The sequence below is a fragment of the Lemur catta genome, chromosome 14, assembly GCF_020740605.2.
Source record: "Lemur catta isolate mLemCat1 chromosome 14, mLemCat1.pri, whole genome shotgun sequence".
NCBI classification, from domain to species: Eukaryota; Metazoa; Chordata; class Mammalia; order Primates; family Lemuridae; genus Lemur; species Lemur catta.
Window position 1 is genome coordinate 4,066,940 of NC_059141.1, and position 24,717 is coordinate 4,091,656.

Below are 24,717 nucleotides of genomic sequence, written 5' to 3' on the forward strand. Positions count from 1 at the left end.
CTTTGGCAGTAGCAGAAATGGCCTTTGTCTTCTGCATGGAATGGCTTCAAATTCAAACTTGAGGCAGGAGAATCACCTGAGCTTGAGATTTCAGCAAGCTATGATGATGCCACTGCATTCTAGCCAGGGCAAGAGAGCGAGACCTTGTCTCTCTCCCCCTCTCTCTCTCTCTCTCTCTCTCACACACACATAAAAAAAAAAACAAAAAACAAACAAACAAAAAAACCACCTCAAATTTGGGCTGTCAATAGACTATTGCTTTTGCAGGCTGTCTTAAGGTCACTTCTTTGGGGACGCTGGAGGCCAGCACTGCCTGCACGACGCGGTGAGAACAGGAAGACAAGGAGACATGTAGTCAGGCTCCAACTCTGCCCCCACTGCTTCCATGTGCTTACACAGCTCCTCAACTTCTCTGAGACTCTGTGTCTGTGAAATGAGTGTAGACTGAAGAGTTGTGTGAGGATTATAAGGGGAAGACTGTGTATTTTAATAAAAAACAAACAAAACACACCTCATGGCTGCCATCAAAAAAACTGAAAATAACAAGTGTTGGTGAGGATGTGGAGAAGTTGAAACCCTTGTGCAGTGCTGGTAGAAACATAAAATGGTGCAGCCATTACAGCACAGTAGTTCCTCAAAAAATTGAAAACAGAATTACCATGGGATCCAGCAATCTCACTTCTGAGTATATATCCAAGAGAACTGCAAGAGGGCACTTGAGAGATTTGCACGGCATTATTCACAGTAGCTGAAAGGCAGAAGCAACCCGTGTCCATGGATGGATAAATGTACGAGCAAAACGTGGTCTGTCCATGCAGTGGAATATTATGCAGCCTTAAGAAGGAAGGAAGTTCTGACACACGCTACGACATGGATGAACCTTGAGGATTTCATGCTAAGTGAAATAAGCCAGTTACAAAAAGGCAAATATTACAGGATTTCACTTATATATATGAGGTTCCTAGAGTAGTCCAATGAATAGAGTAAGAAAGTAGAATCACAGAAGGGGACTAGGGAAGTAGTGTTTACTGACTATAGAGCTTCAGTGTGGTAATTGAAAAAGTTCTGGCACAACAATGTGTATGCACTTAACACTGCTGAACTGTATACTTAAAAACAGTTAAGATGATAAATTTTATGTTATGTGTGTGTGTTTTACCACAATTGGAAATTAAGAAATTTTTTAAAAGAAAAAAAGAAAATCAACATGTCCACAACGTAAGAAGGGCTCAGTAAATCCTACCTACTGTTTTATAATCAGCAGCGCTACATTTCGGTGCTATACCTGCTGATCTGGCCGAAGGGCCTCTTTTTGGGTGGTAAAACGGGAAAGCCTCCCCCACGGTGGGTGCCAGGACCACTAGGAAAAGACTAAATGAGACTGTCTGATACCTTCCCAGGCTGCAGACCTGGAGCCCACAAATACCTAGAGAGGACTTGGGGGTGAGGCCCCACAGCCAACCACTTAGAGAATGATCAAAGTGAAGCACCAATGCCCCCGAGGGAAGCAACGAGGATGACTGATGCCTGCAGAAAGTCTAAAGGAAACAAAAATTTAAGCAGTTTAAGGGAATATGGGACCCACTCTGTGAAAGGCGAGGGAGCCTCTTTCTCTCACAGAGGATGTTGCAAGAGGGGAATGGGCTTGAAGAGAAACAGGAAATCCCTCCTCCAAGGAGGAATGGGTTAGACAGAGGGTGTAGGGGGTTAATAAGACCTGATCACTCAGAGTCTGCTGTGGACCCAGACAGATTTGCAAATGACGACTAGTACACAGCGGACTACGGGCTGAGTATCCCTTATCCAAAATGCTTGGGACCAGAAGTATTTTGGATTTCGGGGTTTTTTGGTTCTTGTTTGTTTTGGATTTTGGAATAAGCACCAGTTGAACAAGCCTAATCTGAAAATGCAAAACCCAAAATACTTCCTTTGAGTTTTACATTGGTGTGCAAAAAGCTTTGGATGTTGGAGCATTTCAGATTTCCAGATTAGGGATGCTCAATCCATATCACATAAAGGATGACAACTAGGTGGTCTGCAGTCTAGCTGCCATCAGCAGAAACAGAGTAGAACTCCTTCCCAGATTTTCTGGGCTGGAATCTGTATTTTAACAAGATCCCCAGGGGACCCCTGTGCACAGTAAAGCTTTGTATTAACTTAAACTGCACCAGGAGGCAGAAGGCCTCCTGGCCTCTTCTTATGCCCCTTTCATCACACTAATGTACTAACAGAAAGAAAATGCACTGAGGGAGCACCGGGTCCAAGCTTGACTTGAACTTCAGAAGGAACCAGGCCTGCCTGCATCACGCTTATTCCAGAGTAACTCTCTGCCATGGGCTTTGGTTGTCTCTGTTTCTTTTCTTCTTCTGAATATCATCTAATAAGACATAACAGGAGATAAGTCAGCCTCCTAGTCTTGTGCATTAAGAGACTGCAGCAATGTGTTCAAGCAGCCCACTAGAGTTTATTTCCTTCTATTTCATGACAACCAGGGCATTAAATAGTCTTAAATCACTGGGCTGCCCGTTGCCTGCTCTGTGGCCACTCTCGTGGCTTTGAAAATCCAATATGAGAAATCATTCTTTATGGCAACCTCCATAGCTGCAAGCAAAGCAATTTAGAGAACAGTTTTACAAGAACAGTTTCTACGTACTCTGCTTCTGTTACAAATTACCCCCTCGCTTTGACAATGCTTATAAAATGTGCAGTTTAAGTAATACAAATGGGTTATCAAATTTCCATGATGTAAACAGTCAAAAAAGTTGTTTCCTATCCACAAATCCATAATAAGGCAGCGACAAAGCCAACTATGTTCTTGGCATCCAGTCATTCCAGCTAATTTGGTGCTCAGCTACTCAAGGAGAGTTTTAAACCCACTTCCTTCATTTCCAGGGGTAATTTGCTAAATGCTAGGTGGGCTGCTTTATCTCTTCCTTAGATAGAGACCATTCTGAGAGGAGGGGCTGCCATGAGAGCAGACTGCAGGTAGCAAGAGACAAAAGAGCCAAAGAGAGGCCCTGCAGCAGGACGTCCCGGAAACGGCGGCATTTACATCTGGGATGTGGCAGACACCCAGAGTGAGGATGGAGCAGGCCTTTAAGGAAAAATGAGCCTGTGAGACATGGAGGTGGGCTAGGTACCCAGGCCCAGAGCAGGGCCCCACGGGGTGAAGCCAGGCCTGCCCAGGGCGAGAGCAGGGTCACAGCAAGGCCAAATGCCCCTGGAACTGGGCAGGTGCAGCAGCCTACAGACAGCACAGCAGGTTTGTTTTTCCACCCGGCAGGCAACACCTAAGAGAGAAAGGGTGGGCAAGGAAGAGGGGATGGCCCTGCAGAGGATGTGCAGAACCTGGAAAGGTAAAATGCCAAACTATGACAGTGTAGCGCTTTGCTTTACGATGGCAGCCCGTGTCGGGGACAAAGGTGCCCACATGTGTACAAAAGCAGGAAGGATTTTCACCTATCGTCTTTCATCAAATGGCAAGCTATCCACACAGAAGACTTAAATATTCAAAGTGTTGAAAGGCCAAGAAAATAAGAGGTCCCATAAATCTGACCAGCAGAGTCCCAGCGGGCCCTGGAAAACTCTTTCTACCTGCTCGCAAAGTAACATATTGAAAAGTAATACAGCGAAGCTATCAAATTAACATTACTAAAATGAAAACATTTTCTTACAAATGGATCTCACTTTTAATCCTAAAACAATTCCCAAACTATTGACAGTGTATTGAATCTTTTCAATTATGGCTAATTTAACAGTTATACTTTGCACATAATACATGTAAATATTTTTCTTAATTCTTACCTAGAGAGAGATTATGGTAAAACTCCTTTTAAGAAATCAAGACTTTCACATTCTCAAGCTTCCATTTTAATGTCCCCCATTGCTTTACTTTTGGTTTAGTTTCATAATAGCTGAAAGTCTATCATGTAGAGAAAAATGTAAAAGCCCCCAAACAGTTATCTAAGCTTCTCATAATGCAGTCAGTATCGACAAAACATAATTCCCTGGTATGTTCCTAAGACCATGCCAAAGGCAGAGAAAGTTGGTCTCATGCTGAACTGAGGACAGACTTCTACATGAAAGAAAGAAGTCCTCACCCTCATCCATCTCCTGGGTGCCCCAGTGACACTGAAAACTGTGCTTCTGCGTGAAATTATGAACCAGGTCTTAAGACGCACACCCACACTCCCTGCTCAGTACACGGTGTTTTTTTTTTTTGTTTTCGATAAACTTAAACACAAGATTTAATAGTGCTACATTTTGATGAAAAAATTAGTATCACACTTGTGTTTCAAGAAGCTAGAGATTCAAAGAACGATGCAGCTTTTCTAGTGACCTCAAAGGTGCACTTTCACTGCACACACCGCTGTCTGTGTTTCACACTGTTCCAACAAGACCCATTTTGAAATGTTTCTTTTCCATTGGTTTTTGACCACACACACCCTCCTCCTTCAGGCTGTTAGGACAAGCTGCACCTGTGTACAGGATTGTATTTCTGCAGACTGTCCACTTAACCACAGAGACTTCCACTGAACTCATACATTTGGGGGAAAAAGTTTGAATTGTTCTTAAACACTCCATTTCCTAGGCCGCATTTTCCATGCTATGGCTCGATGACCGACATATCACCAGATACATCACAACATAATGACGGATTCTGTGGGAGAGAGTATCTTTGCTAGCCTCAGATTGCTTTAACTATGGAAAGCAGCCACAGCTTTTCCTGGGGGGCAGGTAGATATCACAGATTCACAGAGCAGCCTCAGAAGCCCTCAGGGAGAGGCTCCAGGCAAGGACATTGCCTCTTGGGGCTCTCCCTGCAGTCCCGCCAGCGCCCCTCTGGTCCCTGCAGTGACGTCTGTGCACACCACTGTCCTCAGCACCTTGCTCCCAGGCCTTTCTACCGCCCCACAGGTAGCTGGGTCGGGAGTGTTGGGGGGACAGGCACCGTTGGGTCTTCAGGTGCATGGCAAGCTCAAGTTGGCCAAGCCAAGCCAGGCCTAACCCAAACACCACCGGGGCAGAGCCGAGCAGGAAACGCAGGCTGTGGAAAAGCTCCTGGCCAGAGAGGAATCCGGATCAGAATGCAGAGCTCACGCTGCAAGCAGAGAGGGCCCTGCGACCTGAGGCCTGCCGAGGAGGGCCTGGTCATGAACACTGGGAATGACACAGCCCTATGGGATCATCCCCAAAGGAAGACACAGAGGCTGATGACAGGCCCTCAGGCTTGGCCAAAAGCTTGCATTTCATGCCTAAGGATCTTTAAGAGGCTGACTCATTATAAACCCTTGTCCACAACACACCGTTTAAATAAAAACTCAAACCTGGGTGCATATATGCACAAGAGACCAGAAAGCCTCAGGAAATTCTGACTGCACACAGTGAGGATAGCAAAGTGAAGCTGTTAAGTAAATACCCTTTATTCCTCCCCCACCAAAAAAAGTTGTTAGTACAGTATTCATTAAAGTGTGTTTCACACACTCATTTATTACATTAACCAAATATTTAGGGTCATTTTGCTAGGGTCAGTACACACGGCTAAGCAGCTCAAACGAAGGAAGCAAAGTTTACTTTACTTTCTTTCTTTCTTTTTCTTTTCTTTTTTTTTTTTTTTTTAATAATGTTTATATCCTGGTGGAAAGGCAGCAAAGTTTACTTTTAAAAGCACTTATTTGGCCGGGCGCGGTGGCTCACGCCTGTAATCCTAGCACTCTGGGCGGCCAAGGCAGGCGGATTGTTTGAGCTCAGGAGTTCGAGACCAGCCTGAGCAAGAGCGAGACCCTGTCTCTACTAAAAATAGAAAGAAATTATCTGGCCAACTAAAAATATACAGAAAAAATTAGCAGAGCATGGTGGTGCATGCCTGTAGTCCCAGCTACTTGGGAGGCTGAGGCAGTAGGATTGCTTGAGCCCAGGAGTTTGAGATTGCTATGAGCTAGGCTGACACCATGGCACTCTAGCCTGGGCAGAGCAAAGACTCTGTCTCAAAAAAAAAAAAAAAAAAAAGAGCACTTATTGGATCAAGCTGGTGTGTGACGCAGCCTTGGCGGAACCTTGTCATTAGGGCGCTGATCTAGAGGAAACACGCGCTCCAGCCCCTGCATCTGAGCGGCTCTAAAACGGAGGCCTGACGCCCACTCAGAAATAGACTCCAGCCTCTCATGGTAGCCGGAAAAAGCTTCAGAAATACTCTGCTTTGTGGATCGTGGCTTCTTTTATAGAGATCCAATTGCACAGATGTGCCCTGTCTCCGCTAAGACAGAAACATCGACTCCTCTTCCCAGGGGAGTTGTGAACTCTCTCAAACAGTTCAAGTGTTTGAACAGGCCAGCAGGGCAGGGAACGCTGGTGTGTGCTCCGGAGACTGCAGGGAGGGGATGTGCCCAGCCCTCCCGGCTGGCCTGGCCTTGTGCTGGAGTCAAAAGTGCTGATACGGTTTTCCTGTCCTGTCATTGCTTTCAAAAACCACAAGCAGGATCGAAGGAACAAGCTCCAGCTCAGACACAGAGCAAGGAGAGCTGGTGCCCTTGGGAGGACAGGTGGGCCGGCCTCCAGAACCGAGGGGAGAGAAAGGCTGGAGCCGTCATCCCCTGGTGGCCACTTGTTGGACCAAAGTCTCAAGAAAAATCAACTACCAGAAAGAATTCAAAGATAGGTATATAAGGAATTGAAAAAGAAAATAACTTGCAATGTAAACTCCTGGTTCTAGCATGACTTGTAAAGCTGGGGATACAGAGGGGAGGGGGTGCCTCTTTTCTATTGTTTGTGGCCTGAGACCATTTCCCTGGAGGGTGACGCCTGGGGACCATAGTCTGTGCCTTGTTGTAGGTCACTGGAAGGGGAGGTGCTCTCGTCTGGGTCCCCCATGCTGGAACATACTGACCCGTCCTGTCCTACTCTGGCCATCTTGTCCAAGCCCAGCCTCTTGGTGGCTCATCTCCTCCTTGGCTCTTCCCAAGAAGCTTTACAAGTATCTAGAAAGCCCAGGAAGGGTGGGGATGGGCGATGGAGGGAAGCAGCAGTGAGGAACAGGTGGTGGAAGAGATGCCTTTGGTCCGTCTTTCCAACTCCTCCTTCACACTGTGGCCTCTATGCGGCAATTCCCAAGAGCCCAGGTGAGGACGAGCTCCCCACTGCAGCCCCGCTACAAATGCCATCAGGGGAGAACACAGCTCAAACCTGAGGCTGAGGAATGATCCAGAAAGGAAAGGCCAGTATTTGCTGAGCTCGTTGAGCCCACTGGTCACCCTCCCTCCTGTAGGTCTGCCTGCCCTCCCCCGGGAATTACCTCTTCTCAGGACACGAGGAACGCAGGCGAGCTTTGGGAAAAGGCTGGACGTGCCAAGACATGACACAGAGTCTGAGGTAAACAAACGTGCAGGGATCCTTCTCTTTTGTTAAAGCCCACATCCTGGAAAGGCAGGAGAAAAGGGACAGGACTGAACCCAGGGTTTGATCTTCTTGGATTGAGGTGGGTCTGGGCCACAACTTGGTTGCACCGACCGAATCCCATCTGTGCCTGTTGGACCACACCATGGTGATCTTCTCAAGTAGCCAGGAGGGGTCTGGGACAAACCAGTCACACAGAGAGATGAAGGATTCGTTTCCTAGGGTGGGCGTAACAGGTGACCACAAGGTAGAGGGCTTCGAGCAATAGAAATGTATTCTCCCATAGTTCTGGGGCCAGAAGTCCAACGTCTCTTTGCTGGCAGGGCCACGCTCCCGCTGAAGCTTGTCTGGGAGAATCTGTCCCCTGCCTTTCTCTTGGTCTCTGGTACTGCTGGCACTCTTTAGTGTCCCCTTGGCTTGTAGACGCATCACTCCAATCTCTGCCTGCATTGCCACAGCAATAGCATTCTCCCTGAGTGTCTGCGTCTGTGTTTTGTCTTCTTGTAAGGATACCCATCACTGGACTAAGGACCCACACTTCTCTAGTGTGACCTCATCTTAACTTGATCATACCTGCAAAGACCCTATTTCCAGCTAAAGTCACAATCGCAGGAGCCAGGAGACAGGACTTCAGCATCTCTATTGGGGGGGTGGTTACAGTCTACCCTGCAACAGATGCCTAAACTGGCTGTGCTGTGCCCACCCTGAGATCGTCCGAGTTTCTTTATGAAGGAAGCTATCACCGGGCCCCTGGGTCACTTCTGAGTGGCTTTTCTCCTCTCTCTCAGGGATGGGGCCCTTCATCTGCTTCACAAAGTCAAAACACGGGAAAGTTCTGACAGAGCTACCCAAACGATTTTCAAAAATGATGACCCGCTCACTGCAGGCCCCGAGCCTTGTGATATAAACCCAGACAAATTTGCTAGGTGTTTCTCTTGAAATCAACCCTGTAACAATTTTTATGTATCTCCGTAAGTTTTAGCAAGGCCGAGCTCTGAGCAGATCCCCAGCCCCCGGTTCCCCAGGAGCAGACGGTTATCTCGGTCACGAGACAATTTACGGCCTGGCTGGGGCACAGAGAAGAGCTGAGGGAGACGCTTTCTGGTTGACAATGGTCAGAGCGATTGCTTCTCACTCAAGGAGAACTGAAGGATACGCCAGCAAATTTAAAAAGAAAGGAAAACTCCCTATTAACTGAACCATGAGAGGTAATTTAATGAAAATATTTCATTGCAGTTAATGAATGATTTATTGAAAATGCAAACAAATTCTGCCCTCTACTAGTTATCACCAGAATTTTAAAATAGGGGACTCACTATCTGATTAATCACAGATTCAAGCTAACCCCCGAAAAAGGGATTCATCCGTGAAACATCTGACCAGCTGACCCGTGGTTTTCGACGCTAAATTCATAGGGCCATTATTTGTTTGGATATTAAGGCTTTAAGGTTACAGAGGATGGTATAGTAAAGTACGCATGAGCAGATACCAAAATTATGGTGCTCATAACTGGGAACCAATCCGATCTTCATAATAGTGTTAAAATTCATACTGTTTCACACTTAATGAATGACTTTCCCTGCAGATGGCTTATTACACGTGGTGGGAATAATTGCTTTTCTGATATTATGTTTGGTGGGATTAATTAAGTAGTGTTTGTTTCCCCTCAAGATAATATAAACAAAACCTTGAAATGAATAATATTCAGATTAGGGAGCAGAGGAGAAGGCCTCCCCGTAGGTAATGGTGGTGGTATCTCGCTCTGACGTGCCTGAATAATGCATTGCTTCAGGATGCTCCCGGCCGTCATGACTTTCTTCTAAAATCGCTTCCCTCAGTGCCTCTCTCACTGAACTAATTTTCATCACAAGGGCTTCCCAAGCTAATGCCAGGAGGGTTTGGTTTATGTTTTCAATATTCCAAAATGCTAAAACGTAACTATAGAGAGTTACAAAAATTTATTACCATGAAATCGGGAGGGGTGTGATCAAGAGGTGCTTTGTGTTCCTGAGGAATACGTTGGTTAATTGCAAGAACTTGATGAGAACCCATCACATCACACGCTCCCTCCCTCGGTATGACTTGCATAGCCCCGGGTCCTCCTCTTTGTCCTCCACGCTCACTGCCCATCTCTCATCTCTTTTCTCCTCCACCCATGACACCCGTGATGGCAACTGTGTGTCCACCACCTTCCTCCCTCCCAGCCTCTTCTCATTCTCTGGTGAACTTATCCCACCTCATCTCCTCTTGGCCCCCTACCTGCCTTCCAAAACCAGCCCGTGGGCAAAACAACAGGTCTGAGCCCAGTTACCCCACGTTTCCGTCCCTCTGTGCTGGTCCAGAGGCTGATGCCCTTGAATCGGGAGTTGCTGCCCCACTGTCTGTGCTGCCCCAGCCTCCACAGCCAGCCCCACACCAGGCCACGGCAAGCAAGCAGGTCAAAACACCTGACCCCGCCTCTCTGCTTGCAGAGAACTCAAGTGACCCAACCTACAGTCACTGACAGGCCGTGGCTCACACTTGACGTGGCTGATGGAGCCCATTAGGCTGCATTTCCAAACTGCCCCCTTGTTCAGCTGTGCATGACATGCAGCCTTGCCAAGCCCTCCGTGCTGCCAGAATGCTCCCTCCCTTTGGCCTACGCCTGCCACATAAAAGGCCACCTCTGCTGGCCTCCCTCTCTTCTTGCCCTGTCCCTGGTCCTGGAGTTGGCTGTGCAACCCACTAGGCCAGGGTGTGTGGAAGTCCAGCACCGAGGGAGGCAGAGGAGACACACACTCTGCAGCACCTACTTTCCCAGGTGCGCTGGGATCGGAGCTGAGTTAGCAAGTATGGGGAAGATTCTTCATGTTTTGTGGACGGAGCCTCAGTGGCATCTTGCGAGGCTTCCTGACCTTGCTCCAAACAGCAGGTTTCTGGTTGGCTGGCTTCAGGAGCCATGAGGAAGGAAAAAGCAAACTCAACTGCTGGATAAGCTTCTGTTTTGCCCACCAGACCACAGCCAGTCAGGACCGATCCAATGGGCACTGCCTCGCACAGGACAGGCCTGCACACTGGGACTCGGAAAGGAGCTTGGAGGACTTTCTGGGGATGGGCAGGTGCTGCCCCCACTACCTGGGGGAGGCACCGGCTTCAGGCACCACATCCCCCTTGTCTCCTGCCTTTGCTTGTGAGTAACTGTGCTGTTTCACTGGTTTCTGAGGGTCTATGTGAAAGGTAATTGGCTGGCCTGCTTCTGCGACAACATCTAATGCCACAGGGCATAAACTCAGGGACAGGGAGGTGATGCTGCCACCTTTTAGGCACAGAGTCAGAGTGTTTTGAGTGAGAAGGGGCCTCAGAAATCAGACAGCCAGTACAACATCTGCTCATTTCATAGGTGAGGAAAGGAAATCCCAGAGAGGTTAAGAAACTTTCCCCAAACCACACAGCATGCTATAAGAAAGCCAGAGCCTATTTACCCCGCCCCCAACAGGCCTCTGCTATATTTAATTTTATTTAAAAGTACAATGATCAGCATCTAAGAGAGGAGATTTAAATATTTACCACAAACTGGGATTCATGTTTTTCATCTTGTCAACACCTCAGTTACACCTATAACATTTTCTTCAGAACACAAAGGAACTTAATGTACAATATCCTCACTATCCGATTGGGTATCCCAGGGGAGACAGGAATCCCAAACCTCAATCAGCACAGAGCTGTGGGCTATGCTTATCCAAGGGGCTCCTTCCCCCAGCCCCAAACTTTTCCTATCATGGTTCTACATGTGGCGTTCTTATTTGAGAATAGGACAATTCACATAAAATACAACATTTGGTGCAATAGTTGTCTCTTGGGAAAAAGCGTGTTCAACTTGTAAACAAAAACTGTTCTATCCCATTACAAACATATGTGAGATAGGCCTTACAATGAGCAGGCAAAGACCACCCAAAGGGCCATGAGGATGGAAGGCAGGTGGTCAGTGACATAAATGGAGTTGAGTGGCCAGACCAGCTGAAGGAGGTGGCCCCACTGCTGTCCCAGAGGGTAACATGGTGAGCGCACGCAGCACTGGTCAAGCTGCACGTCCCTGATGTGATCCTGGGCGCCTTCACCTGAGAGGTGAGGGACTCCGTAAGCCTGAGTGCTGGAGCATTGAGCAGCATTAGCGTTAAGCCAGGTGACCAGGGGGTCTTAAGGGCATGCTGGAGGCACAGTTGTGGGGGGGGGGGCTCTGTGGAGGGCAGATCCTGTCTGTCCTCACCCAGCTTTTAACAACGAAGAGCCTTTTGTGCTGGTTTCCTTTCTGCCTGCTCAGTCATCCCATAAACATGCACTGAGTGCCACCAACATGCTAAGCCCTATGTCATATCTAAGGATGATATGGTCACAGAATCTGCTGCCTGGGCCCACAGGGCTAATCTTCTGGCTCACTGGACAGGCAAGTAGCCCTCCACTCTCCCCTCATCCCCTGGCCCCAAACTCATCCCTCCCAAAGCAGGCTGACGAGGATGACTTGCCCACATGGGGGTGAGGCGGGGAGGGAAGAAGCATACTTCAGTTAAGGACACAGCCACCTCGGTGGCAAAGCCATCACTGTGCTCACTGAGGAAGGACCATGAACCCAGTCTGGGCTGGGCGCACCGAGGGAGGACGCAAGTGACACACAAAAGCCGGGTCCTGGCCTTTCAGTGTCCAGACAACGATAGCAGTGTCCCCTCAGGGATCCAGCTGACAGCTGTGGGAGGCAGGCGTTTTTCTCTTTTCTCACCTGTACTGATGTCTCCTGTGAGATAATGGATGAGACATCAGCTGCAGTGTCCCACACCCCTGTGAAGAGGCCACGCTCGCTGATTCTGTGCTTCCTCGGAAGACATAAAGCAGCAGGGCGAGCTCCGGAGTCTCCAAAGCTTCGTGACCCCAGGATACCACCAGCCCTCATCTCAGGACTATGGAGAAGAGGCCTCCCAGGCCCTCCACAAGAGATCTCTCCAACATTCTTGCCACCAAAGACCCTCTTTCCCTCTGTCTCACTGCGTCTGGGGCCAGCAGGTTTGGCTGGAGGCTGCCTGGGTCTTTGCTTTTTGTGCCAGAGCCGTTCATATTACAGACTGAACCTGTCAAGTTGCTACTTCCCATCCCTGTTTTTAATATCCCTAACAACTCCAAGGCAGCACACTGCTGACCAGGAGACAGGACATGAAATTTGTCTGCCAATATCAACTTTCAGCGGGTCAAATATCACTTCACATCATCTGCAGGTTTTCCTCGGGAAGCACAAAACATAAAGCCCATCACTGCAGGCAAGCCGTGTGAACGACTTTATTTCTTCTTAAATAAACGTGATCGATAGCACAGCCAACAAGCGGGCATGTTGTACCTTTAATCAATCAACAGGAATGCAAATGCGCACCAAGATGTATGCAACAAGGCATCTGAGAACAAGCGGGACTGGGAGAGTCATAGCACACCTGCGATTTGTCAGTTACCAATTTTCTCCCAGCCTGAGTCCCACTGCCCCAAGGCCCCTGTTCATTGCTCTCCCGGGCATGCTACCCTGAGGCTCCCATGGCAAACACTGTGGCCCATCTCTCTTATAAAGACCCTTAAAGGCCTGGCAGCGCTGTTTCACACCACTGTGTCCTGAGAAGCAAGACAAAAAGAGTTTTGCAGCAGAGGTGGCCAGTGGACAGGCAGAACTCTGAGGTCCCTTCCCTGGGTGGGTATAATGGGTGAAACAGAACCCGCAGTGCCTGGAAGGGTATTTGCCTCAGCAAACATTTTACAGAGGATTTAAAATGAAAAGAAGGCAGAGATCTGCAGTGGTCATATTGGAAATGCACACAATGAAAGCTGCCCAGAATCAGAGTGGTCTATTAGAAATGCTGTCAGAGGCCAACTGTGACTCAGCTCAGGCAAGTCGATGAAATATATCCAGAGGCGCTTTGGACACGCAGACTTTCCAAGGACCCGCTGCTTCTTGCGTCCTTGTCGAGCCACAGAGATTTGCTCGGGAGCAGGCCTGGCTCTGAGCCCTGCATCAGCCAGCGCTCCGTCAGCGAGGGAGGGCACCGGGGACAGCCTGTTTCTGCACACAGGACTTTCTGCTACAAACAAACCCTGGTTTAACAGACTGTTTATGGCTGCATCTCACTCGATATGGCTTGTCACCAGAAATGCTGTCTGTCCCTCTGTGTTCTCTCCCTGGAGCTTACAGTGAACAGTACACGCCCACCACAGTGGTAGAGCAGGGAGGTCCACTCTGCCTCCCCACGGAGGAGCAGAATTCAGCAAAACCACAGGGTGGGAGATTAACATGGGGATTCGGGCTGAGCGGCTGACCTTGAGTGAGCCCCCTCCCCTCTCAGGACAGAGGATTGACCCAACAGGGGTGCTGTGGGCTTGTGACAATTCCCCCATCTATGGCATTTGCAGATGCACAGGGTCATGTTGCAAAACCTTACCACTGGTGTGGCCGACAGAGCTAGGCGTCTAACCCCAGGGGCATTCAGAGTTCTGCTCTAGCATTTCAGGAATGAAGGGACTAGTGTCAATCTCTGCCTAGGATGGGAGAGGTGGGGCCGGAGGCTGAGAGGGCCAAGTGGCCATATTCTCTGCCTGCCTCAGGATCCAGGGACATCGGTGGGCAGGAAGGACACTGGCACACGCTATGAGACAAAAGGAAGAGTCAACACGCAGGTCCCTAATTGTGACAATCCCTGAGGCCAGCTATATGCTGCCTCACCTGTGCCTAAATGGAGCTGTCAGTCAATCCACCCTGTGCTTCCATACTTGGAGCCTGTGTGCTGCCCTCTGCGAGCAAAAGTCTTAACTGAACCAGAAGGTCCAGGTGAGAGGACAAGTGATGTGTCCCCAATCTCAGCCTAGCCAGAACAGCCAGGCTTGGATGTGTTCACGGCTGAAGTAGTCGGGGATGCAAAGTCCCAGTTACAATATGCATCTGAGGTCCCTGCAACCTTAAAACCCAGCCTCCCAGTTTCTTACAAAACTAAACAAATGATTACCATAGGATCCAGCAATTGCACTCCTGGCCATTTTATGTTCACACACAAAAAAACTACACACAAATGTTCATAGCAACTTTATTCATAACAGCCCCCAAACTAAAAACAACCCAATGCTCTTCAATGGTTAAAAAAATTACACCACATCCATACTATGGAGCACTACTCAGCAAACCATTGCTACACACGATGACTTCGATGGATCTCAAAGGAATTACGTTGTGTAGAGAAAAAGCCAGTCTCAAAAGGTTACCTAATGCATGATCCACCTACATAATTCTTACAACGAAAACCCTACAGAGCAGGAGAGGACATTAGTGGCTGCCAGGAACCAGGCAGGGCAGGAGGGGAAGTGGCGGCGGCTGTAAAGGGTAACACGTTTTTGTGGCTGTGATTTATTATAGTTACAGCAACTGTTACCAATGGAGGAAACTGAGCGAAGGGTCTACAGAATCCCTCTGTATTGTTAATATTTCTTATAGCTGCATGGAAAGCTATAATTGCCTAAAAATAAAAAGTTCTAAAAATGGGAATAAAAAATCAGCTTTCCACTTAAAATTACTATCACCTTCATATTGAATATCACAGAAAAGGGAGTTTTATTGTACAATATAAATATATAAAATATAAAAACACAGGAAATGAGGAGAAAAAGTAAATATGACCTGGAGTAAGACATTATCATACCCTTAATAAACTCTAGGTTTTTTTTTTTTTTTTTTGACATATGACCTATGTATGGTATTCATTTCAGAAAAAGCTAGGCAAACAAACAACCAAGATATGACCACGAAACAAGACTCCCTTCTCCCTCCAAAAGTCAACGGAAACAGAACTGCCAAGAGTGTTTAACGGACAGAATGACTGGATAGGGAACTTTAGTTTTTGATTAACAAATATAAACAAATAGAAATTCCATGACAGAAATCAAGAACACAGTGAATGGGTTTGCCAGCAAACTACATGATAGAAGAAAGAAATATAATATTAGAAAATATATCAGAAAAAGACAACTAGATTAAAATGCAGAGAACAATTAATGAAAAATAGTAAAAAAAAGAGCATAAGAGATGTATATGATATAACGAAAAGGTCTAATACATACATAATTAAGTTCCAGAAGAGGAGAAAGGGAATGAGGTAGGAGCAATAATGATAGATACCGGCTGAGAATGTTCCAAAACATTATGAATTCTAAGCAGTACAGAAACAAACCAAGAAAACATACATCAAGCATACAAAACTGTACTAAGATGCCATTACTCACCTGATAGATTGGCAAAAAGACAAAAGTTTAGCAACATAATATTTTGGAAAGGTTGGGGGAAGTAAGCATGCTCATTTTTTTCTGGTGAGAATGTACAACTCAATAACCCAATGCAGTTGAACTGGGTATAGTTTACCAAAATTTTAGTATGCACTTGCCTTCACTTCCTATCTGGTCAACTCACTGCAAAGAATCTACTACAAAGATATACTGGAAAAACCATGAAAAGATGAGTGCATAAGGCTACTAACTGAAGAACCCTATGTAACAGCAAAAGACTAAAAATAATCAAATGTCCATTATTAGAGGACTGGCTGAATGAGATATAGCAAATGCATGCAATGGAGAACACTGCAGTGGTAAAAAGTGGTAAGAAACAGCTCTATATAATGCTACACACTCATCTCCAGAATGTAAAACTAGATGAAAAAAGCAAGATGGAAAAAAGTATTTATGAAATGTTACTGCTTTATAAGAATTAGAATGGTAGGAGTATACAAATATTTGTACTTACTTATATTAAAAATTAAGTAACAATGTAGAGATAAATGACAAAATAATAAAAATGGTTTCCTGTAGGGATAGGTATGGGAAGAAATGAAAGTACTATGAAAACATTTGTTTAGTACATTTGAAGTATATAATTATATATAAAAAGTACAATCACTAAAAATCAAAAATGAAATTATCCTAAATACCAAACTGATGACACATCAGGAATCATCTCAAGTGCCTGAAAAACACAATGACTTGACTGTAAATGTGTGTGTGTGTGTGTGTGTACGTGTATGTAAGAAACATACTGTATATTATATACTACATGTTTTATATTATATGCCATGTATTACAATTACATATATTATATTAAATATATGGACAAAGCAACACATAATCATGCTGGTGTCTTTAGGAACCAAAATTTTCTGTGTAAGAAACAAATTACAAATATAAGATCAAAGAAGATAAGTAAAATCTCCATAATCCTAAATTGGAAATGGAAACTTCAGTATGAATTCATGTTGATTTTTTCTACTGAAAATGTATTTCCTAGCTTTGCCCACTAAAAGTCTTGGAAACAATGATTAACTCAGCTGCACTGAGTAGCCGCACTGTCTTGGCTTATTCCAGGTGTGGGGCAGGAAATGTACAAGATCAGCCTTGTATATGCTGTCATATCAAAAAACCCAAAGCCATTAGCAAAGACTCCTGGAGCTATGTGGTCAGGACCCAGGGAGTCCACCTGAAAAGACCACCACTGGCACAGGATGGAACAATTTGAGCAGCAAAAGGAATAATGACTGCAACAGACTGAGACACATGATAACCATGAAAATGTTAAAGGAAAAAAAAAACCACTGGTCATCCTTGGAGGATGCTAGGGGACAAATCCACTATTTGGAAAATAGATAATTAAAAGAGGCAAGCATTTATTTTTCCTTTAAGAACAACTCTTCAGGATACCACATATTTTGTGGAAGAATCTTATACTTTATGAAAGAATTACAGCTAATGAAGGAAGACAGAATAGCATAATTAGAATAACACATTTCTGGAACCCCAGAGGCAATAATGGGTCTAGTTAATGATCATCATCATTGGCTGCTATAACAATTAGGTAGAAAAACTACTGTATATTGAATGAATCTGGATAAATGGATAAATGCTGACAATACCTGAAGCCACTAGTCAATCTTCAAATTATAAGAGAGACAGGCAAACAAGATGTGCTTACTGGTATGGTGCCATGGGAAGAACACCACACCACCTACCTGGCATTCTTGCCAAACAACAACAACAAACAAACAAACAAACGGCTGGAATCTCACTGAGTATGTAAACCTACCAGTTTCCAGTAAATACAGAGGGAAGAGGAACATGTTAAATAACACCATGGGGATCCAATCTGCATAATGCAGAATCTGGAAATTCCTACAGAACAAACATTGTGATCTAAATAGTAAGGGAAAGAAAAAAAAAAACTGGGAGGGCAAACCTAAAGATTATAAGAAACCTGCTAGATATAACAACAACATACAATGTTTGTACCTTATTTAGATACTGAATTAGGCAAACCATAGAAAATATATATAATGCAATGTTCTCTAAAGGGCAATAATGTATGGAAGTACTGTTAAAAAATTCTTACTTTTAAGAGATACAACTGAAATTTTTATGAATGACATGATATAATGTCTGAGATTTGCTTCAATATAATGGTAGGAAAGATAATATTAGGATAATAAATCTAAGAAGCTTTGCCACGGTTGATAATAGTTAAAGTTGAAAGACAGTTGTAGTGAGGAGTCATTATACTATTCTACTTTTGTACATGTATAAGAGCTTCCATAATAAAAAGTTAAAAAACAAAAAGCCACTTGGATTAAAACCCCACTGGAGAAAATGACACATTACCTTCAACGAAAACAATGAAAGCCAAAAGACAGTGGAATAATTATCTTTTAAGTTGCTGAAAGAAATTAACTTAACTGCTAGCCTCAAATTCCAAATCTGAAATATCCTTAAAAATACAATAGAACCAAAGACATTTTCAGACAAACACAGAGAGAATCCAAAACCAGCAGACGCAGGTGTCCCTCAAGCAGAAAGCACATGACCATACATCATTTAATTCCCATGGAAAGGGAATGACTTGGAGGCCTCCACTGGGACTGGTCTGTGGGGAGCACAGGGAAGGGGGAAGTGCAGTAGGCAGGCAGGGGGCTGGGTCCAGCAGGAAACCTGCTAGAACAAAAGGGCATGTGGGGATGCCAGCACCAGCCAGAGGAAAACAACTGCCCTGGCTCTTAAGGATGACTTGAAAGGGGGAGCCAGCTCTAGGCTTATGGGAGCCTGATTATGCCAGATGGACTAGCTGAACAACCTGCTTAGGCAGTTGCCTTGAGCCCAGATAGAAGAGCCCCATCTCACAGGTAAGTCTTGTCAAGCCCTGTGGCAGGGCTCGGAGGCACATGCTGAAGAGCATCCTCAAATCCCCCAAGTCCCACCACCACCCAGCAGCACCCAGAGGACAGTGTGACCTGGGAGGTCTGACTGTACCTTACAAGTGCCCACTCCCTGGACATGCCCCCTGCTCAGCATGGGGTCCCTTTCCCTGCACACCCAGGGTGGAGGGTGGAGCAGGGCTGGGGAACAAGCCAGAAGCAACAGCCCCACCACCAATGCCTGGAAGGGGAAAATGCAGAGATGGACTGGAAAGTTCCACTCGCAACTGTCAGCAACACTCATTTGTAGATGGTGACCCATTTTCTTTCCATCTTTCACTGTTTTCCATAATAAACATGATTTCTTTCACAGAACAAAGAAACAGAATACATTGAGCATGACATTTAGCACCAAAAGATGTGCTTGTTTTACCCTGAGCTTTAATACAAATCTAATTAGAATTTGAAAATAACCTTTTTGATAGATTTTACAAAATGATTTTGGTAGAATAGGGTAGACTATTAAAGAAAAATCAGAAAAAGAATAATATGGGAGAGCTGGGCTGCTAGATATTTAAAACATACCCTACAGCAGTAATACTTAAAACAATGTGGTGTGATCCAAGAATAAAACGTTATACCATCGAAAGAGCAGATTGCCTAGAAATTACCTTTGACATTATGTAAAAAATTTAATTGAAATGACTTTTAAACTATGAAGGATTATTTAATAAATAGTGCTGTAATACCTGTAATTTTTAAAATTAATTTACATACATTAGCACAAAGATAAACTAAAAGTTTAATATGTTAACAAGATAAAATAATAAAATCTAAAACTGAATATCAAATTCGTGGAGGGAGAGCACCATTATGTAGAAATCATAAAGAAGATGGACAGAGATAAGTTAAACATTTGTATGTAAAACAACAAAACAAATTTTAAAAAAACATAACCGAATGAGATGGCAAGCAATAATATAGAAAAAATATTTGTGGGCTGGGTCCAGTGGATCATGCCTGTAATACTAGCACTTTGGGAGGCCGAGGAGGAAGGATGCCTTAAGTCCAGGAGTTTGAAACCAGCCTGGGCAACACAGAGAGACTCTGTCTCTACAAAAAAATAATAATAATAAAAAAAATTAGCCAGGTGTGGTGATGAGCATGTGCAGTCCCAGCTACTCAAAGGCTGAGGCAGGAGGATCGCTTGAGCCCAGGAGTTTGAGGTTGCTGTGAGCTATAATGACACCACTGCAATCTAGCCTGGGCAACAGATGCAGACTCTGTCTCCAAAAAAAAAAAAGAAAAGAAAAGAAAAGAAAGAAGAAGAGAAGAAGAAGGAAAAGGAAAAGAAAAAGAAAAGAAAAAGAAAAAGATGTCTGTGGAAATATAAAATAGGCTAATATGAGCATAGTATAAAAATGTTAATAAAATTCTTTAAGAAAAACATTAAAATCCAATAGATAAACGGGCAAAGGATGTGAACAGTTTACAAAATAGAAATTACAGTTAGACACAAAATGGATGGTAACTGTTTTATCTTGCAAATAACTGAATAAATGCAAATTTAATCAAAATAAGGCAATTTTTTGCTATTACATTAATAAAATCTTTTTTTTTTTAAGGATAATGCTCAATTCTTGCAAGAGTGCAATAAAATTGGTAAAATTCTTTTGGAAAGCAATTTGACAATGTGTATCAAGCCCCAGTAATCCCAGTTCTGGGAATGTATCCTAGGAAATCATCCAAAATATAGAAACCATATGCATGAAGGCACTCACTACAACGTTATCTGTAACAGATACAACTTGAGAGCAACCTGAACATACAAAAATGAGAGAATGTGCTGTTGCAGTATGGTACATCCATACTGGATAGACGTTTACACAGCCAACAAGAAAGTGGACAACATGGTAAAATGCTTGTGATATACTGGTAAGTAAAAAAATGCAGTACACAGATGATATTATACAATGACAATATAAAAGTAAAATATGCATGTAAACAGATCTGCCAAAAAACAAATTGGGAATTGCTGCAATAGTGGTAAGATTATATGTGCTTTTTTCATCCTTTTATTTCTCAGATTAGGTATAAGATGGTTTTATTCCTTTTCTAATTGATGAATATAATGCACTGAAAGGAAACAGTATTCAGGGCTCCTTTGCCCTGTGAGGTTGGAGCAGGCAGCCTGCTTTCTGGAGGCTTCTGTAACTTCCGTGGTCAGAAATCAGGTCAAGACTGCACAGTCGGGCTCAGCCCATGTCAGAGGCTTTGCTGGGAGCTCGTGGGCTTGCTTGGATTTGCAGTACACTCCTCCTCTCCCTCCTCTGACCTCCGGCTCCCACTGACCAATGCCTGCGGCAGACAAGGAACCCAGCAGTTCCATCCAAGAGCAGGGGCGTGGAAGCACAGCTGGGAGAGGAAAACTGATGATTCATTTATTCAAGGCAGTTTAGCAAAACCCCAATGCTGTGCCCTGCAGGCAGAATTTCAGCTGGCATCCACAGCTCCCTTCTGGAGCAAAGCAAGGGGTGCTAGAACCTGGCAAAGACTACCCAATACTCCCAGTCTTTGCCCAGTGGGCCCCTAGGAATGCCCTGTTCACCCACCACATTTTTAGCTCACAGGACACACAGCCCTGCACGGAGAACTTTCTCTGTGAGCTCCACATTTATTTGTTCTTATGTGGCAGGAGGAAAGAGGATATAAAACTCGTTGGTAAAACCCATGAATTCCCTTGTCACCCCCTCTGAAGCATCCCCACTGTCAGCCTGCAGAGATTGCTTTTTCTTGTATCTTAAAAAAAATTTTAAAAATCTGCCATTAGGAAATGACAACTGGTTGTCACCAAAACAGAGCTTGCTTTGAGGTTTCAGGGAGATGTCCGAACAAGCTGAGGGAAAGAGACTATAGAGCCAATTCAATCCGGTTGCCTACTGAAGAAGAAAAAAGGAGCATGAAAAGGTGTGTGCCTGATGAAAAGGTGGAGGTATGTGGTGGCTTTGCCCAGGTGACCTCCTCCTGGGATTACCCTGGTCTTTTACAATTAACCTTTGAACAGAATCCTGACCACTGTTCATTCCTGGACAGGTCCCCATCTGGTGGGCTGAAGTTTCAATGTGTCTGAGAACAAGTTGGCCGAAGGGAGATTGAGGCCGGATGCTTGCAAAGCTCAGCAGGTGAGCAGGAGACTACCTGGCCACGTTGCAGGACCATGGAGCTCCATGCAAGTCAAATGGCCTCTTTCCCATAGAGAAGAAAAAACATAGCAAAGGGCAAAGGGCAAAGGCCCTAGGAGGTCATCCTTGCTATGCACAGAGGCTCTTTATGCACAGAAATTCTGAGGTCTTTGACCAAGGAAAGATGCAATGACAGCTCTATATGGAGGCATGATTTCACCAATCACAGGAACAGGATTAAGCTTAGTTAAAAATGCTCCTCAGGATCATAACCAATAAATTCCAAACATCTCCATGAAGCCAAGTAAAAGGGCAGAAGCAGATCACACTCATTCTTCCAATATAATCTCAAAATCAAATAGGTTTAGAAAATAACCTGTCTACTTAAAGTGGGTGAATTTTAGTGACTGTAAATTATACTTCAATCAAGTCAATTAAATGAAACAGGAACTAACTCAAACTTTTTTGGAACAATGATGTTGTAAGCAATAGTTGGTTTCTTAATTCCCCTGGAAGAGCACTAACTGCTTCCCCTTAGGTTTCTTAAAGGAAGTTGTAAACCAAATAAAAGAAGAAAAGAAGGTTTAAAACCATTGAAATATTAATTACACCTAAAAATCACTCTGGTCTTTGCTGTATTAAACTCTGTAACTGCCAAAGTAATTGTGTCTTTCTTGACATTTTTGGTCAGTGTCACAGTTTGATAAGATTTAATAGGTATGGAAACATCTAAAGTTGATTGAGAATTTGGCTAATCAGAGACTCTGACTTAACTGTGCCAGGGAAGACATCTCAACTTTTCCAGGACAGGAGACTCAAAGAAAGCAGGGCCATCCCCACTGAAGATTGGAATGGCGTTTAATTTATAAGAAAGGAAAAATTCTGGCCAGTGTCCTCATAAACCTTGTACCAGAACTTCCTAAAGGAAAACATATCTCACTGAGACTAAGCACTTTCAGTGGCAGGAAGGAAAAAGGAAAGGGAAAAGTAAATCTTCATGGTACACCTATTATGTGTTCCAGGATCATTTTCTTAGCACTTCCTAAGTGTTGGGCCCTGTTCTAGACTTTCACATATTGGGATGAAAAAGAAAGACTATCCCTGTTTTGGTGGCAGAAAGATGGACCCCAAAGATGCCCACGCTTCACTCCCAGCAGCTGTGGACCTGCTCTGTCCCGTGGCAAGGGAGATTAAGGCTGCAGATGGAAGTGAGGTTACTCATCAGATGACCTCTACATGAGGAGAGTATCCGGGACCATTCAAGTGGCCCCAATATAATCACAATGGTCCTTATAAGTGAGGGAGGGAGGCAGGAGAGTCAGTGTCCGAGCGACACAGTGTAAGAAAGATTTGACTGGTCGTCTCTGGCTTTGAAGATATAACAGCTACGGGCCAAGGAAGGCAGCAGCCTCTGGAAGCCAGAAAATGCAAGAACGTGGATACTCCCTTGGAGCCTCCAGAAAAGAATTTGGCCCCACTGACACCTTGATTTTGCACATTTCAGGTTTCTGACCTCCAGAGCTGTAAGGTAGTAATTTTGTGTTGCTTTAAGCTACTAGGTGTGTGGTAGCTTGTTATAGCAGCAATAGGAAACTAGTACACCTGCTGTCACCAAGTAGGAAGTCACTCAATGGCTCTTTTTGGAAACAACACATCCTGAGTTCCTCATTCAACTCGTGTGATCTGGCCTGAGAGCCCCTCTCCAAGGCCTCATCCTGCTAAATCCCATGTCCCCCGTGCAGCCACACTGGGCTACCAACCACTTCCCTAACAAAAGCCTCGCTGTGCCTCTGGGCATGGCACAAGCACGGTACCCCTGCTTCTGCCCAGCAAATGCCATTCTCCACGTAAAGCCCAGATCCCAGATACACTCTGCTTGAAGCTTTTCCTGAGCCTCTGTGGCAGGAGATCCCGCGCTAGTGGCCACAACACATGGCATGTTCTTCCATTCGGCACACATTTCTCCTTCAACACGATGGTTTAGCCTTGGGACGCCCCAGACAGAACTTCTTCCAGAGTTAGAACAAAGAGAGAAAGAGCGAGAGGGCGAGAGAGTCAGAGACTGAAAGCACGTTCACACTCAAGCAACCAACCGAACAGGAAGCTGCAACGTCATCTATGATCTGACCCAGCAGTGACACACCACCACTGACCTGCAGGGTGACCGGTGCTCTCCTCATCCCTGTCTCCCCAGCAACGGGAGGGGGGCAGTGTGCCCGTGGCGCTAAGGCAGCATCTGCTCATCTGTATCAACAGCTGCCCTATTGCACTTGTTTCCTAAAGTGTCCAGGTCAAACAGGCATCCCAGCTCTTGAGATGAGACAAGAGGAGAATGCGTGAGCATGAGATTAACTCCAGGAGTTTTCTGGCAGCCTTTGACCACCACAGTTTCTCCGGCCACCTGCTCAGCAATGCTGGTGAAGCACTGAGTCATGAGGAGAGGAGGAACCTGGCCCTAATGTGTGGCGAGGGCTTCTGTAGGGACATCACATGCCTGTGCAGTGCCGGTGACCCACTCCCATGTACAACACTGGTTCCTGGTAAATAATGAAAACCTTTCCTCCTAAACTTTTCTGGAATATGTCCTTTTATGTTTCTCTAGCAAGGTCAAGAACTGTCCCATTGCAAATTCACAAATTCTCCTGGCAAAGAAGTTCTTTGCGTGGGGGCTCCCTGGTGTCAATGCCATGTGCTTATGTGACTAAACTGTATCATTTTCTCAACAAGCCACAAAACTACTCAAGACCATTACAATTTTCTATGCCATAGCTCAACGAGCTAATCCCTCTTTCTTGCTAACTTTCTACCAATTATGGCTTTGGCAGTGCATTTTTGGAAAGCCTCAGCTTTATAAATTTGCTTCTTAAAGGACGTTAAACAAATCCACTTTTCAATTTCAAAATAAACTGTATCAGTGTGGCAAAGTC

At 45.0% G+C, this 24,717-nt stretch overlaps 1 protein-coding gene across 4 annotated transcripts in view; it reads right to left on the reverse strand.

The window, feature by feature from the left end:
* DOCK1 (dedicator of cytokinesis 1) overlaps window positions 1–24,717 on the reverse strand; it is a 469,449-nt gene that overhangs the window by 122,603 nt on the left and 322,129 nt on the right. The window contains exon 30 of one of the 4 annotated variants that reach the window (XM_045569238.1): window positions 20,760–21,023. The exons of the other annotated variants lie outside the window; for them this stretch is intronic. Within the exon in view, the coding sequence (XP_045425194.1) occupies window positions 20,864–21,023 (160 nt within the window). The 3' untranslated portion in view covers window positions 20,760–20,863. Of the gene's footprint in view, window positions 1–20,759; window positions 21,024–24,717 lie in introns of those variants that run through there. 4 annotated transcript variants of the gene reach the window in all.